The sequence below is a fragment of the Chelonoidis abingdonii genome, chromosome 1, assembly GCF_003597395.2.
Source record: "Chelonoidis abingdonii isolate Lonesome George chromosome 1, CheloAbing_2.0, whole genome shotgun sequence".
In the NCBI taxonomy this organism is placed as follows: domain Eukaryota; kingdom Metazoa; phylum Chordata; order Testudines; family Testudinidae; genus Chelonoidis; species Chelonoidis abingdonii.
Window position 1 is genome coordinate 247,446,252 of NC_133769.1, and position 18,298 is coordinate 247,464,549.

General features: G+C 41.8%; 1 protein-coding gene across 1 annotated transcript in view; it reads left to right on the forward strand.

The window, feature by feature from the left end:
* The window catches only part of OCA2 (OCA2 melanosomal transmembrane protein), a 313,569-nt gene that overhangs the window by 189,669 nt on the left and 105,602 nt on the right, over window positions 1-18,298 (forward strand). Inside the window, exon 18 of the mRNA XM_032768621.1 lies at window positions 16,022-16,149. Coding sequence (XP_032624512.1) covers window positions 16,022-16,149 — 128 coding nt within the window. The remainder of the gene's footprint in view (window positions 1-16,021; window positions 16,150-18,298) is intronic.

Below are 18,298 nucleotides of genomic sequence, written 5' to 3' on the forward strand. Positions count from 1 at the left end.
TGCCAATTTTTCACAAGTGTTTCTCCTGCCAAAATTAAGCTGCCAGTTTCTACTTGTGAGGCTGTCTCCTTAACTCCTGGTCTGAAAATGACGGACAGCAGAGTGGCATGTTGAGGCATTCTGACTTTTAAGGATTTCCTTCCATGAACTGCCTTCTATTATTTCATCTCTTATGGCATGTAGCAGTGCTGAGTTAAGCTGGCTGGAAGCCATGTGTTGGATTCAAGAACAAAAAGGCACATGAGTGACTTGCACATTTCATTTTGCTGCTCTCTGATGTACATCATGTAGAGATTTGACTGCCATGTGGAATAAATACTAGCTTTCTGTTTTGATTTAAGTGTGTAGGTGTTAAAAAGATGGTGAACATAATGGTTTTTAGAGTATTTGGCTTATCCTTATCTGACTCTTTATATAAAAAATAAAAAAAAATTCCCCTCACCGCTATGGGTGGTATGTGTCTTCCTCAACCTCGGGTCCTCTACCAGAGGCCTGGAAGTTTGAGGGTTCTGCGCAGTATCTTAGCTGTTCCTAGCACTGCACTCTTCTGGACAGAGAGCTCTGATGTTTGTTCCTGGATCTGTTGGAGCGCACTCACCCAGCTTTAGGAGTCACAGAACCCCGAGTGCTCCTACCACACTGGACACTTTGGCCTTCACTTCCCACTCCTCTCTAGTTCCTCTTTTCAGGCCCGGTACTATCTCGCTATCTCATATTTCATTCTTCCTGATGTTGCTGTCACTTGGCACTGCTATAATCTGATCACCACTGCTTGTCTTCTGGTCCTGGTCTTTACCACGATTTCTGGTGATTGGCCAGTACCTGCCTGTCCGTCTGGTCTGGAGTCCCCACAGGAATCTTAGCCCTGCTATTCTCCACCAACCTTCTGGGATCTCTCCCATCTGGTCTGGGGCGTCTAGCCCATTACGCTGTGCAGATTGTTCCGTACACAGAGCCGCCACTTGGTTGTCGCAGTTCAGTGTATGCTGTTCCTGCCTACCTCTTACATCCTGCCACTATTGTGGGACTGTCTCTGAGGCCTCTCTGCACAGTCTGCACCTTGGGTCCTCTCTAGGTGGTAGACCGCGCAGCTTCAATGGATCTTGCCTCAGTGCCTGTCCTGTGCTGCTATGATCAGTGCCTCAGCTGTCTTTGTCAGCCCTTTCCCAGCCACTGTAGGATTTCCAATATGTCAGCCACTCAGCTATCTGTCAGACTGGTGCATCCATGCAGGTCTTGTCTTGCCATGCACTTCTTCTGCTTAGGTCTTCCTCCCTGTCGCTGTTGCCTCCAGGCATTCGGCTCTCAGCAGCTCATCTTTGGGGGCCACTTACTGATGTTATCCTGGATGTTCCGGTTTAAAGTCAGGACAGTGGCTTTGATGCTCACCAAGCCCCTGCCCACCTTCTTTCGGCTGCGTACTACAGTTCTCTGGGTTTGGACTTTGGGGTGGAAACCTCCGTGCATGTGTGAGGACTTCCAGGTCTTCACATCGGCAGCCTCCATGTCCTCCTTTGGCCAGCTTGTATACCGGCAGTGGTATTCTGATTGACCAGCAGGGCGTATCTGTGATGCGTGGATCTGTTCTTCCCACTGAGCTGCGTTCTCAGGACCTGCTCTTATCCTTTGGCTGATACTTGGATGTTGCTGTCTTCCTGCCCTCCTCATCGGGTTTTGCATGTGACGGGGGACGCAGGTATTGTAGCTGGTCTGTATGTCTGCTATGTGGCCCGCTGTAGTTCACCCCATCGTCTTGCCTACCTTCCTCTCTCCCACTACCATCGGCCACACTTCTCTCGTCGAATTGACACCCGCTATATCCTCACTGTAGATCCGCGTCAGTGATTAGTGAGTCGACTGTCTCGTTCATTCTCTAGCATACAGCTTGATGTCATCCATGTAGAGGAGTGGCTGATGCGTAGTTCCATCCTGAACCTTGTACCCATATCATCCTTGTGAATTATCTGCTGAGGGGTTTAAGCCTATGCACGAACAGAGCCGGGACCAGTGCATCACCTTGGTATATGCTGCACTTGATGGCCACTTGTGCAAGCTGCCTGACGTGACTTCCGATGTGTCTCCATAGTCCCATTGGAGTTCCTGAGGAACGTCCCTTAGTGTCCTGTTGACTTTGTTATAGCGCCAGACATTCGCAGATCCACATGTGCCGCATTGAGTTTCGTAGGCTTTCTGTTATCATCCAGGCTGTGCTCACGATTGTCTGATCTAGATCTTGAGTCTTGGGCGACTGCTCTAGCTATGAGCACCTGGTGTTTGAGCCTCTGGTGTTGATCCAATGCCCTTTCTGAGCTGTGCTTCATGTGACTGGCCCGATATGTCCTGTAGCTGGCGGCTATGATGCCTGATAGGACTTTCCATGTTGTGGGGAGGCAGCTTATTGGCCAGGTAGTTGGACAGTTCTATTCCCTTGCAGGGGTCTTTCATGGACTCAGCACTGTCCATTCCTTGTGTTAGCCCAGTTTGGGTGGGAGCCTGCTGCTAGCAGCTGGTTCATCTGTGCTGCTAGGCGTTCATGCACTGCCTGTTAGTTTCTTAGCCAGTCCGGTTTGTGGATCATCATCTGTCCAGGTGCTGTCCAGGCTCTTCATTTTCGTGACCCGCCGTGCTGGATGTCTTCTACGGTGATGGTGACTGTCTTCTGGGAGATTGCTGTGTCTGTCTCAGGTTCCCTGCAAGCACTTTGCACGGGTGTTATGAGTCTTCTCTTTTATCCCATGTGTTCTGTCCAGTGCTGTTCAGTTTCTGCTGCTGGTGGCTTGCCTGTTTATTGTGTTGTTGCCCACTGCATGGGGAGTACACCTTGGATGGTTCTTTGGACGAACAGGAGGCATTTACTTATGGCCTCTGCTTCTCTAGATAGTATCCATCCTAAGCTGTAGACCCCACAAAAAAGTGCTGTGCAGCTTCTTGTTCCATAGGACGCTCGGCTAGGGTTCGATGCAGAGTCAGGCCTTGTAATCATATTTTCAGGTTAGCCGAGTCTTATCCCTAATCTGGCTAAACACCCTTGATGTAGATATGCCACCCACTGACTTAACCCCTTCTCTGCCAAAGTTGCCTGAATCTTATTCTCCAACACCTGATTTTCCAGGATGGGCATACTGTTGTTTCTTCTTGACTCGTGCCGCTAGCAAGACACTCTCACTCACCGGATTAACAGAGGCAACTCACCATCGCGTATTACCAGTTCATTGCTGTTGGTTATGGTGGTAGTAGGGATTTCATGGAGGCCTCTATTGGCCATCTTCTAACCAATACTGATCGAGGTACTTCTCCACTGAGCCTTGGTATATCAGTCTCCGAGGATTGACAAACTGTAGCTGTTTCTCCACGATACTTATGCTCATATCAGCTGCTGATAGCTCTGCAATGGGAGGGACCCACAACACAAAACGGTGGCAGTGAAGTTTCAGCTCAGGTGTGGGCTGCACATCCACTTGTCTTCAGTCGTCCTTGAGTCCTGGGATGTAATGTGGAGTTGTGGCTATCTCAAGCTGTTGGAGCCAGCTTCTCTACTATGTGAAGTGTTGCGGTAACTAGCTGTTTCTTCCACTAGTGTGGATATAGGTCTTGTGTCCATCCATAGTCCCCCCTCATACGTTTACGTATATCCCCTCTCATTAGGTTGCTACTGTTGTAGTAGCCATTCAATCAATTCAGGTTCTCTTGTCTCGTCCATGAATTGGTTGTGGTCCCAGTTAGCCCCACTTATTCATCAGATTGTCCTTGGTTCCTCAACATCTGGCGCGGACCTTGTTAATCCAGGTGATGTCCGAGCCAGCATGACTCTCCTAGTTCGTGTCACTCTCATATTTGAGGTAGGCAGGTGAAGCGTTAGGGGGTCTTTTGCCCAAGGACCCCCTACTGGAAAGTTGGGTATCAACCGGGATTTGAATCCTGGTCTCTCGTATCAAAGGGTGGTCTCCCGTATCAAAGGGCAGCGCTATTAACCACTACGCTATCCAGTCACTATATATATAAAGACACCTTTCTGCATAGCACAAATAATTAGATAAAGTGAACTATCTTTTTGTAATAATGAGAGTTAGCATTTTGGAACGGAGCCAGATTCTTGCAGCCAATATTGGCTTGAACACAGAATGTCATGTCCAATCCATGCCTTCTTGACAAGTTAACTTTGCAACACTTCTGCTTGGAATGTGTGAGAGAAAGGTGTCTGCTTTCAAGGACACTCCTGATATTCATCTCCTTTGAGGCAAATTTCCTAAAATAGGTGACCAAATTATGCCCTCAAAATGTGCATTCATCCTTGGAAAACAGACATTGTCCAGACAGTTGCATAAAGCGTGACTTATAATTGTGTGTACAAATGCCCATATTTTCAGTACAACTTTTGTTTTGTGAAATATACCCTTTAAATCTAAATATTCACACCCCCTCCATTTTATTTTTGACTCACAAGGATGATATAGGATATATATTTTAATATTTATTTTTTTAAAAATCTGGCAGCTTTTACTGAGGGAAGTCCATGTAAAATGATGCAGACCTATATACTTGTGTACCATAGGAAGTCATGCAGCTGTTACATCTGTCCATATAAATCTCCTGTAGCTAGGGCAATGGTAGTGACCTGAGGCATTTGGACATCTCAGATGTCAATGTTTAATTGTGTTTTTCACAGAATTCTACCTTAAATATCATAACATCTTCTATCACTTGGGTTAAACAGGACTATCAACAAGGACAGTGAGTGTGGAGTTTGTAATGCAATGGTGGGTGTGATTTCTCCACTCTGACCCCACAGTGATCAATTGCAATTGTTTTAGCAAAAGGTTACCTGGATAAAGCCCAGCTGACCTTGGAATTTTAATCTGGTGTCACTCATACTGTGGATGTGCTGATCTGTGGCTGAAAAGCAGCTGATCTTGTTGTGTCTCCTCTTCTCCTCATTCTATGCTATGGTCTTTGCTTTTTCATTTGAACTCTTCCCTCCACCATGAGTTGCGGTTTCTTTTCAGCTCAGTCAGATTCTTTCCATTCACTCATGCTGGATGAAGCTACCACTGTCACATTGCAAACTGCCCTACACAATCACCATCACAATTCCATCCCTGAGGCAGTCCTAAAATGTGCTAGTGCAAGTGGTATAACAGCCTAGAAATCATTTATATATAGTGAGACCTGTTTTAGGAGACCAACAAATATCACTTACTTAACAGAAGAGATCTAATAAAGACGGAACAAGATTGCGTTCAGGCAACATTAGAAAAAGTCTATTAAAGATTAAAATACTTAGCTGGTGCCAACATTTATTATTTCTGAAAACTTAATACATGTTCATACAATTTGTGTATTCAGGTACATATGGTAAAGTAACAGCACTGAAATTAAGATGTTTTAAAATACTTCAGTGCAGTACAATTTTATTTTACATTCAGAACTGTTAGAACCCCTTCTCCTGGACTCTTTTTTTCTTTCTGAGTGGAATTTTTCAGCATTTTTGTCAACATCAATGATTTTGAAATAGCATAGAGAGTACATTTATAAAGTTGTGAATGATATCAAGCTGGGAGGGGTTGTAAGTGCTTTGGAGGACAGGATTAGAATTCCAAATGATCTTGACAAACTGGAGTAATGATCTGAAATAAATAGGATTTAATTCAACAAGGACAAATGCAAAGTACTCCACTTAGGAAGGCATAATCAATTACACAAATACAAAATTGAAATGACTGCCTAGGAAGGAGTAATGCAGAAAATGATCTAGGGTTATAGTGGATCACAAACTAAATGAGTCAACAGTGCAGGAGCGGTGCCAGGATTTCTGATGCCCTAGGCAGAATTCCGGGGGTGGCATTTTGCGCATTCAACACGGGGCTCGTGGGAGCTTCCAGTTCTGCTGCTGTCACACCGCCAAAGAAGGACCCTCTGCCAAAATGCCACAGGCGGCAGTGGCAGTCATTGCCGAAACGTCAGCGGTAGCTCAATTGCCTGCCGCTGTTTTTCGCAGCACGTCGGCAGAGGTCCTTCAGCGGCGCGATGGGAGTGGCATCCAAAGCTCCTGCATGCCCCATGGGGAGTGCACAAAATGCTACCCCCTGAATCCTGGCTCCCTAGGTGATTGCCTAGGTCGCTTAATGGAAGCACCGGCCCTGCAACAGTGTAACACTGCTGCAGAAAAAGCAAGCATCATTCTGGGATGTATTAGCAGGAGTGTTGTAAGCAAGACATGAGAAGTAATTCTTCCATGCTACTTAGCACTAATAAGACCTCAACTGGAGTACCATGTCCAGTTCTGTGCATCACACTGTGGGGAAGATGTGGACAAATTGGAAAAAGTCCAGAGAAGAGTAACAAAAATAATTTAAGATCTAGAAAACCTATTATGGAAAAATTGAAAAGCTGGGTTTGTTTAATCTGGAGATGAGAACATTGAGTGAGGACATAAGTCTTCAAATATATAAAAGGTTGCTATAAAAAAGGGGTGATAATTTGTTCTCCTTATTCACTGAAGACACGATAAAACATAATGGGTTTAAATTGCAGCAAGGGAGATTTAGGTTAGACATTAAGAAAAACTTTCTACCTGTCAGGGTAGTTAAGCATTGGACCAACCTACCTAGGTAGGTTGTGGAATCTCTGTGCTTGGAGGTTTTTAAGAGCAGGTTAGACAAACACCTGTCAGGGATAGTCTAGATAATACTTAGTCCTGCCATGAGTGCAGGGAACTGGACTAGACGCCGTATCGAGGTTCCCTTCCAGTTCTACATTTCAGTGATTCTATATCTGTAATTTCATAAATGGATCCAAATAGTTCCACTTTTTGTGAGTATTTGAATGATCTCTCTCTCACACACACTCACACACTCACACTCACACACACACTCACACTCACACACACTCAACATTAGCAAATACTCAGTGTTGATGCGTACTCAGGTTGCATGTGTGGAGTGCATGTGTACTCAGGTTGCATGTTTTTGTAGAGGAAATATGAAGCTGTAATTAAAGTTTTGTATTATACTGTGAGGGCGACTAATGTGTTGTGTGTTTTTCTTGTGTGTTGGAGGCCGATGGAAGTTCCTTGTGAAGATGTGGAGTCTATCAGCATCCATGGAGATGATGTGTGTGGGCATTAGTGAGTGGTTAAGAGATGTCCCATAACTTGGCATTTCCTTACTTTTAGATATGACATCCCTAATGATGTTTTATCCCTTGTAAACAAATTTTCATTTGGGGAAACATCCTGGGTTTTTGATAAAACGCATATAAGATGTATAGTTGTCCCCTCTTGCTGGGGTTGCTGGAGTGCTGTGGTGTCCCAAACCTTCTTAATATACTTAATAGCATGCAAGGTGTACCATGACTTGAAGGAAAGCACTGAAGACATGTTAGTTGCTAGCCCTGAACATACCTGGTGGATCCCAAACACACACACACACACACACAAAGTTATGAGTGGTCATTTTGACTGAAGGAAAATTTTGAATACACTGGAAAAGATAGGAGAAAAATCATTAATAATGGTGTTTCATTGCAAACTGATTTTGTTGAATGCACACTCATCACTAGCTGGTTGGGAGTTTTAACTGTATGGAAAATGCAAACTATAGCAGGCCAGCCATTTATCAGCAGAAAGGAACTGACAAAAAATGAGAGACAAGGGGAAAGCATTTCCTTAAAGTGCTAATTTTTAATTAATTTCAATTCATAAACCAAGTAACAGATTTACTTACAAATTCCAGAAAATTCAATCTTTACCCACAAATAATGTGCTGTAAATTTGGGAAAGATGCACCATATTCATCTTGCAAAACAAAGAGGCTGAATATATTCTTTAACTGTAAAATAGACTCCAGCCTTAATAGAGAGGTACTATTTTACCTGTATAATACACGCATGTTATGTGCACAAATGGTTGTGTACATACATATTCCCACGCCTGTGGTGATGATACCAATATAACTAATTGGAGAACCATGTGATAAATAAAATTTGCTACATGGGCCTGCAATGGCAAAGAATTCATCTACTCTGGGACTACTTCTAAAATTCTACACCTTGAGCCTTCAACAAACAACTACCTAAAAAGAAAAAGGCAACCTGACAGAGAAATGTTTTTGTTTTTACATGGGGGAATTGCCATTCAAAATTACTCTGGCCCAAGTTCTAGAATGGGGCAAACTTCACCAGTGATGGGTTTAAATGTCAATATCTTGTCACTGCACAGGGCTAGCTATGGAAATCTGTATACAACTGGATAGGGAAGCTTCCAAGCTTGGCAATGGAACCCAGCATCTGTTTTGCACCTTGACATTAGGCTTTCAAATCATAACATTTTTCAGTAGAGAAAAATACTTTTGGTTATTTATGGAGATTTTCATATTTCCCTCTGGGCTCTATACTGCTATGCTAATATTCAATGAGGCCTCAATCTGGTAAAGTACTTAGGCACATGCTTAATTTTAAGCATGTGAGTAGTCCCTTTGAAGGCAAGAGCAGGGCTGCAACTCATAGTACTAACATTTTTTTGAAGCTCAGTAAAACGTATCTCAATTTTTTTTCTGTAACATACCAAATGAAACATGTTCAGAATAAATAGTATTATTGTGTAGTATGGTTTTTATCACCACTTGTTTGGGATGATCTACTTAATTTACTAGTGACTTTGCCAGTGCAGTCATACCAAACTCATGCTAATATAACTTTGTATTCTCTGTGTGTGTACCTATATGATATTTAAAAAAATGTTGTCTTCGCTGCAAATGTGTCTGATGACTTGCACAAATGGAAACTCTGGATGTGCCTTTATGATTTTCATGCAAAGGAAACTATTTCAGATTACAATAATTAACATGCATATATCATTTCTAAGGATTTCAGATTCTTAGAAGGATGCCGATTTTATCAACCTTTTCAATTTGGATGTAAGCCAAATATATCCCAGTTATTAAAAGTGACAGCTTTTTCTTAATTAGTCATTTGCAAAGTCTGCAGCTGCCATGGTTATCTTTCCCCTCTCCTTCCTCATATTCTAGACACTAATGCAAGTGCTTGTTTGTTTTCAAAATAGAAAGTCAGCTCTCTTTTGGACTGCAATAATAATCTGTTTGCAATGAGAGATTTGTGTCCTGAAGATTTTCTTTCTCAGTAGAGTTTAATGTGAAATAAACCAAAGCACAAAACTATTTCTGTTTTTCTTTACCTGGGGCAGTGCAGAATATGTGCACACCCTTCCTGTGTAGGAGGCATCACAGAATTTTCAGAGTGTATGGTACGTTAAAGTTTTATGATAGTCCTATTTCTCTAAAATCAACAGAAACTGTAATTGTATCCTGTAGAAACCATAACTGTGCGGAACAGGAGTTTAAGATCAGTCCATCAAGCAAGAGACACACTGATTTCTTTCTCTCTCTCTGATCTATAATATATCTAAAACACAAACCATGTAGGATGTAATAGAAATGGGATGAAATTTAATAGTGCAAAGTGCATGCATTTAGGGACTAACAACAAGAAGTTTTGCTAGAAGCTGGGGACTTATCAGTTGGAAGTAACTGAGGAAAAGAAAGATTTGTGTGTATTGTTTGATCATAGGATGTCTATGAGCGGTCAATGTGACGCAGCTGTGAAAAATGCTAATGCAATCCTAGGATGCATCAGGTGAGGTATTTTCAGTAGAGACAGGTAAGTGTTGGTACCACTATACAAGGCATTTTTGAGGCCTCATCTGGAATACTGTGTGCAGTTCTATTCTCCCATGTTCAAGAAAGATGAATTCAAACTGGAACAGGTGCAGAGAAGGCCTATGAGGATGGTCAGAGGAATGGAAAACCTACCATATGAGAGGAGACTCAAAGAACTTGGCTTTGTTTAACCTAACCAAAAGAAGGCTGAGGAGAGATACGCTTGCACTCTATAAATACACCAGAGGGATAAATACCAGGAAGGCAGAGGAGTTATTTACGTTAAACACCAATGTAGACACAAAAACAAATGGATATAAACTCTCCAACAAGTTTAGGCTTGACATTAGAAAAAGATTTCTAACCATCAGAGGAGTGAAGTTCAGGAACAGCCTTCCAAGGGGAGCAGTTGGGGGTAGGAACCCAACTGGCTTCAAGACTGAGCTTGATAAGAATATGAAGGGGATGGATGGTATGACGGGACTGCCTACAATGGTGTGTGACCCATGGTCGACTGCTAGTGGCAAAAATCCCCAGTGGCCAGAGACAGGACACTAGATGGGAAGGGTTCTGAGTTACTACAGAGAATTCTTTCCCAGGTATCTGCCTAGTAGGTATTGCCCACAGGCTTAGGGTCTAACTGCTCCCCATATTTGATGTTGAGAAGGAATTTCACCCTGGGTCAGATTGGCATAGACCCTGGTGTTTTTTTTTCCTTCCCCTGCAGCTTGGGGCACAAGTCACTTGCAGGTTTAAACTAGGTTTAAATTATGGCTCTTCTGTAACTTGAAGTCTTTAAACCATGATTTGAGGACTTCAGTAACTCAGCCAGAAGTTAGGAATCTGTTACAGGAGTGAGGGGTGTCGTTCTGTGGCCTGCAATGTGCAGGAGGTCAGACTAGATGACCACAATGGTCATGATGCTCCCTTCTGACCTTAAAGTCCATGTAGGCAATGAAATACAGCAAATTAGGACACTGTGCTCTCATTCCTTTAGCTCTTAGCTGCTGTTTCTTGGAGGATTTTCCACTCTTCTTCTTTTTCCTTTCCTTCTCTCTCTGTTTCTGTCTGCTATCTTTCCTTGCTTCTTCTTCACGCACTTTGTTTTTACCTTCTGTTGTTGTGAGTGGGCTTCTGTGGAAAGGTGGGTTTTGCATTATAATAGGAAGACTAGGTGTCATGTGATGACTAAAGATCATTCTCATACTTGCCAGTAGGATGAACCTCAACCTGTTACCAAAAAGGCTGTGTACCTCACCCTCTTGATAGTTTACCCGGGGACACAGATAGTTTCTGTGTCCCTGTAGGGTACAATGGGCTCTGAGAGTCTTGAAGAGAGAAGCCAGTCTTCACAGTACCCTGGTTCCTTAAAATAGTTCAGGATTAGGGAATGAACCCTAAACTGGAGCAAGGACAAGCGGGAAGCCATCTGAGTGCACAAAGCCCTGACGTGATATGTTCTCCGTAGCTAGCTTATCCCCAGAGACTGTCTGCCACGCCTTGCACAGAGTGGAGTTTCTAGTTAACTTTGATGGACACAGACAGTCCTGGGGAGAGGAAGTCACACTAGTCCAGTCATAACACAATAAACCCATGGAGTGATTAGATCTGTATCAGTGGGCATGGTCCCCTGGTTAGCTGGATTTGGAAGAAGGCACCATTTCAGTCTGGTTTCCACGGACTAGGGCTGAGTCTAGTGATACTTGGAGGCCTCTTAAGGCAGATGATTTAAGACTATGGCCAAAGTCTTGATTAAACTCTTTGAAGTGTGTCCCTGTTCCTCACTTCTGTTTTGCCTGGGACACAGTATATGAAGACATAGATCACGCCTTCTGAGAAAGATATGGAAAGTTGTGTGTAATTATAGTGGGGGGGAGGCATGATAGTATAATAATTTATTTCCTAGTGTCTCCTATACTACATATGTTTAAAAAAGAGAGAGGTGATAAGATTGCTCCCTGTACAGCTGCACATGTGAGAACTTTTGAGGGCTAGGAGCTGCTACCCATCACTACTCTCTGGGATCTGCTAGAGAGGAATGAAGAAAGCCACACTGGAGGCTGTCTTGTAGTAAACGTGTGTGCAAACCTAATGCAGTTTATAAAGACTGGAAGTAACTTGTAGAAAAACATTCTAATAAAACATTGGCAACATGTTAACAAATGAGTTACAATATACTTCTCTATGCAATTCAGTTACTTTACATAAACATTAGCAAATAATTATTCCCTCTGTATAGCACATTTAAGGTGATTTGACTTCATGACAGGCAGGAAGAAACAAAAAATGCGAAGATATTTACACAGATTGCTCCAGAAATATTAAGAACTCTTAGTTCTTAAATGTTCCGGGTTTGCTAAACGTTACACTTGTGCAATATGGGTCTAAAATGCTGCCATTTAGCACTTGGTTTGTATAGGTATAAATGATGAAGGTACAATAGGGTAAAGGTGGTGGAGAATCAGGGCTTTGGAACCTAATTTTACCTTTAGACTTGAATCCAAAATTCGTATCGACTTTAATGGGAACTGAGGACAGAACATCGGCTCTCTGTTTGGTTTTGCTGTGGTGCAGTGGTGCCTGAGACTAGATAGTTGAGAGAGAAATCAGTTAATTCATGTGAACTATTAATTCATCATAGTCCTTATTTATACTGAAAGACACTAAGGCCAGGTCTTTAGCTATGGTGAAGATCACACCAAGCAAGTCGTGGTTAATTAATCATTTAATTTGCATTAATAGATTACACTTTGTTTTTAGTTTGGAGGGCAGGAACAATATAATAGAGTTGTCAATGGCGATAGCCAAGGGATGCGATGGACAGAGATTAGGAGTTCACTCCTTCTGTGGATACTGCTAAAGCATCCCTGACCATGGATAACTTTTCTTCCTGTGGCTTATAAATACTTCTAAAGAGCTTAACTTCTTGCCTTTGGAATTCCCAAGATTCTGTCTACTGTCAGGCATTTTCAAAGCGTTTTCCTGGGAGCATTTCCCTCTACATGTTTTTCATATCTCATCATTTCAAATTACTCCAGGTGAGTGCTGTGCTATTCTATGATCAGAAATACTTTTTAGGAGCACGATAGATAGATTTTCAGCTCATGCAATTATGCCAAAATTCCGCATCCATCTTGACAACAGCTAACATTATCTTTAGTCCACATCAATCCCACCTCCTTTGTGATGCCATAAAAGTGAACTGTGTAGAGCAGGGCACTACATCTGTATACAGCCTGACCCACTACCCCACATCTAGCCTTCCTCCGTAAGCTGCTGAACTGCACCAATTCCCCTGCCTGGCAAATCCCTCCACTCATAGAGGTGAGAGACAGATTTGGCCCTCATAAATCCAGATTCACTCTCAGCAGGGCTGAGAGGCATTCATCCCCAGGAGAGAGTGCCCCCTTCCCTTAGGGATTCTGTCCTGGGAGGGCAGCTTCATTTTGCAGCTAGGGCTTTGTCAGAGATGCATCGCTGGAGGGACCCAGCTGGCCTAGCTACATCCCCTACTAAGCCAGTCCTGCTCTTTCTTTGTGCTATTTCTGCCCCCTTTTCTCCCTTAGCAGTATAAGCATTGCTTTTGGGCTGCTTGACCACTGCTGTTGGGCACTTACTCTCACCAGAGAGTGGTCAAACTCAATATGTTTGCTTGCCAAATGGTGGTGTTTCCTTCTTTGGTGGTGAGTGGAGATAGCAGTGAGTCATGACTTTTAGATCTGGAATCTGATTCAATTACAATGTCCTCAAAGTCTGGGGTGAGGATTTGTGGTCCAGGTTTAGGCCCACTGGAGTGTTCCGGAATGTGAGCTGTCTCAAAGTTTGGGGAGGTTTTGGCTCCATGTTTCACTTTGTGTTCATCACTAGTTAAAGGAAAGTATTTTTATTGAATTGTGAAAACAATGAGATTTCCTAATCCCTCATACTCTTCTCTGCAGGCACATGCAACCTTGAGAGATCAGGTTTGCCTCATGCTAAAGGGGAAATTCTTGTGAGAGTGGTTTTAGTAGTGTAGAGACATCAGAAGCCAGATTATGGAGGCTCAAGTTTAGAGCTTGAGGAGAAGGAGCCTACGAAAGGGAATGCTGTGACTTTTGGAGGGAGGAGAGAGGGCAGTAGTTAGAAAAGCAGGTGGTAGTGAGGGAACTTTATTTTCCAAGGCTTTTCCAATAGTGTCTTCATAGGTAGAAAATGGATCTGGGAGGGAAGCGCTAGCAGTTAAAGTCAAAAGGGAAACTGTTTATATAGTAGAACAGAACAGAACACATACATGACTATTTTACAAATCCATTAAAAGGAAATGAAAATTCCTAATCAGGATCCAATATTATGTGGCTTTATAAAGGCCTTTCTTGACATTCTAAAGAGTGCTACATAACTAAAAGAAATTTTCCCTATAATTTTATGCATACAGTATTTTCAACGATTGTGCTGTGCTCCAGGGATCACAATTAATCTAAAATTCCCTTGAAAGCATACAATATGTTATTTAAAGTTTCAAAAGTACATATGTATTGGAAGAATAAAAATTGCATCTCCTGTGTAAGGGAATCTTTGCGTAGAACTACTGTGGATCTCTTTCTTTAGGAATTAAAGGGCATCAGTCAACGTTCGCTCACTTCATTAATGGTCTGTATACATTGATCTGTATGTTTCTACTTTTATTTTTAATCAAATTTAGATGGAATGCTATTGAGCGTTAATTTTAAACCTTTGGATTTTCTTAAAAACTAGGCTTTGTTTGCCAGATGCTGGGAATGGGTATCAGATGATGGATTACTTGATGATTACCTATTCTGTTCATTCCTTCTAAAACACCTGGTGTTGGCCACTGTTGGAAGACAGGATACTGGGCTAGACGGACCATTGGTCTGACTCAGTATGGCCATCCTTATGTTCTGTATTCCTTGGGGACAAGGGAAGCAGAAGCACATATGTACCAGATGAATGGCCCCAGATCTTAAGTGCATGGAATCAGTCTGCTGTATTTTGCTATTTCACAGAATGAGCTAGAAGTGGCCTCTTAGAAGGCCATTTTATGTATCTACCTGCCCTGTGGCAGGATCTTAGTATCTCTAAATCATCTTCATTATTAGTTTTGACTTTAAGATTTCTACCAGGAAGGATTTTTTTCCCAGCGGCATAATGTTCCAACTATAACACTTTGATAGAGATGTAGGAAATAGTCACAACAAAAATAGAAATAACTTGAAATGGTGAGGAGCTTTGTGCATATCGTTAACAATTAAAAAATGTTATATATCAATAGTTTTTCATCCAAATATTGGCCCCTTATCCAGTCGAGTTTCCTTCTGAGAAAATATGGGCACATGCCTAGTGAAAATTCTCTTTGAAATTTGAAGTTTCTTAGCTTGAAATTTGGCATAGTCCCTTGGCAAAAATTGCAGTTTCATGCACAGACAGTTCCAGAATACATTCAAATAATATTGACAATAACCCAAGAGCATGAGTCAGGAAATGCTGTGATTGTTTTCCCTGGTTGAATATTGAGCTTTGAGATTTTAGATGTCTGTGGATGAAAAGAAGAAATGTATAAGTGTATTAATGTATGCTGTGTTATTTTAGTCAGGACAGTCCCAACATATTAGACATACAAGGTGAGGTAATCTCTTTTGCTGGACTAACTTCTGTTGGTGAGAAAGCTTGAAAGTTTTTCTCTCTCACAAACAGAAGTTGGTCCAGTAAAAGAGATTACCTCACCCACTTTGTCTGTCTAACTGTATTAACAATATTTACATACAGTATATATGTAAATGTCAGTACATGCATACTCCATGTATACATAGTTTATCACTGTTTTTAAGAGAGAACCCTCATATCCTGGAATAGCCTTCCTTTCCTCAGTTTATCCTGTAGCCAAAATATCCTGGAGGTCCTATATAGCAGCCACCAGTGTACTGCGTGAGGAGGACTGGATAGAGACTGCCTTTCAATGCCTATCCTAATCAGATGGAATTTTATTTGTGAAGCAAACTCAGTGGCTTTTTTCAGCAGCACAAGATGCTTCCTCTCACTAAACCCTGAACATACTTGTTGATTCCTCAGCACTTCCAGAAAATGCTGGACCCAACAGCATAAGGTTGTTAATCAAATGCGGATCTCCTGCTATGTTTGTACAAGGTTTCTATTTCTACCTAAAACTAGAACACATTCTTGTAAAAGAGATTTGTGAAATTTCCTTGCTACATAGTCAGCACAAAAAAATAGGTCAGAAAATGTTTACATGAAAAATGTGTTACTGTATATTTTATGTCCTTAGAAAAATAAATGTGCATCTTAGACAAATCTAGAACATGTAACAAACATTCCGTTTTCCTTTTTTAATGCAGGGTGGATTGTAATGTTGGGAGCTATTTGGCTACTAGTGTTAGCTGACATCCATGATTTTGAGATGATACTAAACAGAGTGGAATGGGCAACACTTCTTTTCTTTGCCGCACTGTTTGTTCTAATGGAGGTAAGAAGAATTAAGACAAAAATGCACTTAGTCTTCTTTATTTTTAATCAGTGATTTCTATAATCTGGACAGTTAGAATTGCAAGAAGGACTTGAATAATGGGGGCAAGCATTATCCTGAATAGAGGACTCACACAGGAAGGGGGTGAAAGCTCTGTAATATTTCTCCTAATAGTTTAGTTATAATAACAGAGAACAGAATTATGGAATGAGGAGAGCTGCTCTGGAGTGAAGTCTCACTTTTCATTATATCCTGGATTTTGTCCTCTTCCCCTTCCCCAATTTCCAATAAGGAGAAGTTTAGTTTCAAACTTGGCATGTGCGTTCCATGTGAGCAGACAATTATTTTTTAACTAAGTATAAAATTATTTAGACAACCCATAGAAAAAACAGGAGTTAGTTGTAGTTTGAAGATATCTCACTTTTCCCCACATCCTACCTACAAAATGTCTTGTCTAAGAGGTTTCAAATGGGATTTGTTTGAAAGCTGTTTGTGCGATCTAGCACGCAAGACAAATTTCAAATACTGAAAATCATCGTTAAAACATTGAGTGCAAGTGAGGCTTGAATAGTTTAATACGTTGTTTGTGCATTCAATTTCTGAATGGCTGGTTGATTCAGTCCCATTTGAGTCCCGTTTGATTCACTACTTCAGAATGTTGATGTGAAATTTTTGCTTTGGTTTGGCACAAAAGTTTGGAGAATGGGTGATCTTTGTATGAATACCCACATTCACACGCAAACAAGGGTATTTGTGCATGCACAAGAATGCTCGTTATTCACTAGTCATTATTCTGTTTTAAAAGTTTCAATCTTCCAATCATGTTGCACAAATAAGGCCAGGATCTGACTTAGGTGGACAGTCTCACACCGTGAATAATCAAAAAGAGCAGTTTATAAACAACTCATAATTTGAAATTTGTTTGCATAAGCAAATAACTATAAATAGCAAATAGATGTGTATATCTGAATTTATTTATGATCAATTCATCAACAGAAAAATGGGCTAAATTTGCAGCAGATATTTCCCATGAATAAGTCATCTAGTTCTGTTTAATACACCAAATAAGGAGTTCAGAACCTAGTAAACTCCTGAAAGATTATTGGAGTCTCTGATCATCGGAAAGGTTGCAGTCAGCTTAATGGAGTTCAGCACACCACTTGTTCATCTATTGTGACCTAGTGCACTCATTCACATACACTCTCACACATGCAGTTTCTAATGTTATCCTGAAATATGTTAGGCAGGACTGGGAATCCCTACTGAAGTCACCATAGTTTTATGGTGCTAGAATTTTATGTAAGTCACATTCTCTGATTTACTGTTTTAGCTTGAGTTTAGATGTTTTTATTTGTGTACAATGTGGCTATAATATAATGTAGTAAACCATGTTGAAAGCAGTTTTGCCATTTACTGAAATTTTGCAGTTCCTATTGATATAATTCCCTGAAATTTTTTTTATAGTTTCTTTAGTCACTGGTGGGTATTGGAAGAACGGTTAACAAAACAACATTTCTTCAGGCTCTCTGGAGCTATACTGTCATTAATTCATGAAACAAACTGGGACAGATGAAATGCTCCTTGGAAAAGTGGCAACCACATTTTAACTTGTCCACTTACAAAAATTGGGGAGATAGCTCTGTTGCTGATAGCTAAATGCTGAGAAGTTTATTTTTGAAATGGGTATTATTGCAGTGTAGGTGTGTAGGCTTGTGTGGCCGCCCCTCACTGTCAATCTCAGAGGGGCGCCACACCTCTTCACTGTCACGCATCTGCAATGCCAGTCTGTATAAGGGGAAATTAGCTGTCTCTAGGACTCAAACCCTCACACAGGGTAGAGCACTGAACAGTTCAGAGGCCCAGGCCCTGGGGCAGGACATGGCACCAAGTACAATCTAGCGGGCTCTGGCAAGGGGTGAGTGCCCCAGCAAGCGCAGGTCTCCTGACCTAAGGAGTGTGGACTACTGCCACCCCAGGGGAGGAGTAGCAGGGGGGATGTAGGCCTGCCCAACTCCCAGCCTAGGGCCCTAACTGCGGCAGAGTGGTCTGCCACTGAGTCAGCAGGGATCCTGACCATAACATGCTGACCTAATCTCTGGCAGTGCTGCAGCCAGACTTGGGTTGGCTGCCCGTGGGGCACTTCCTATAC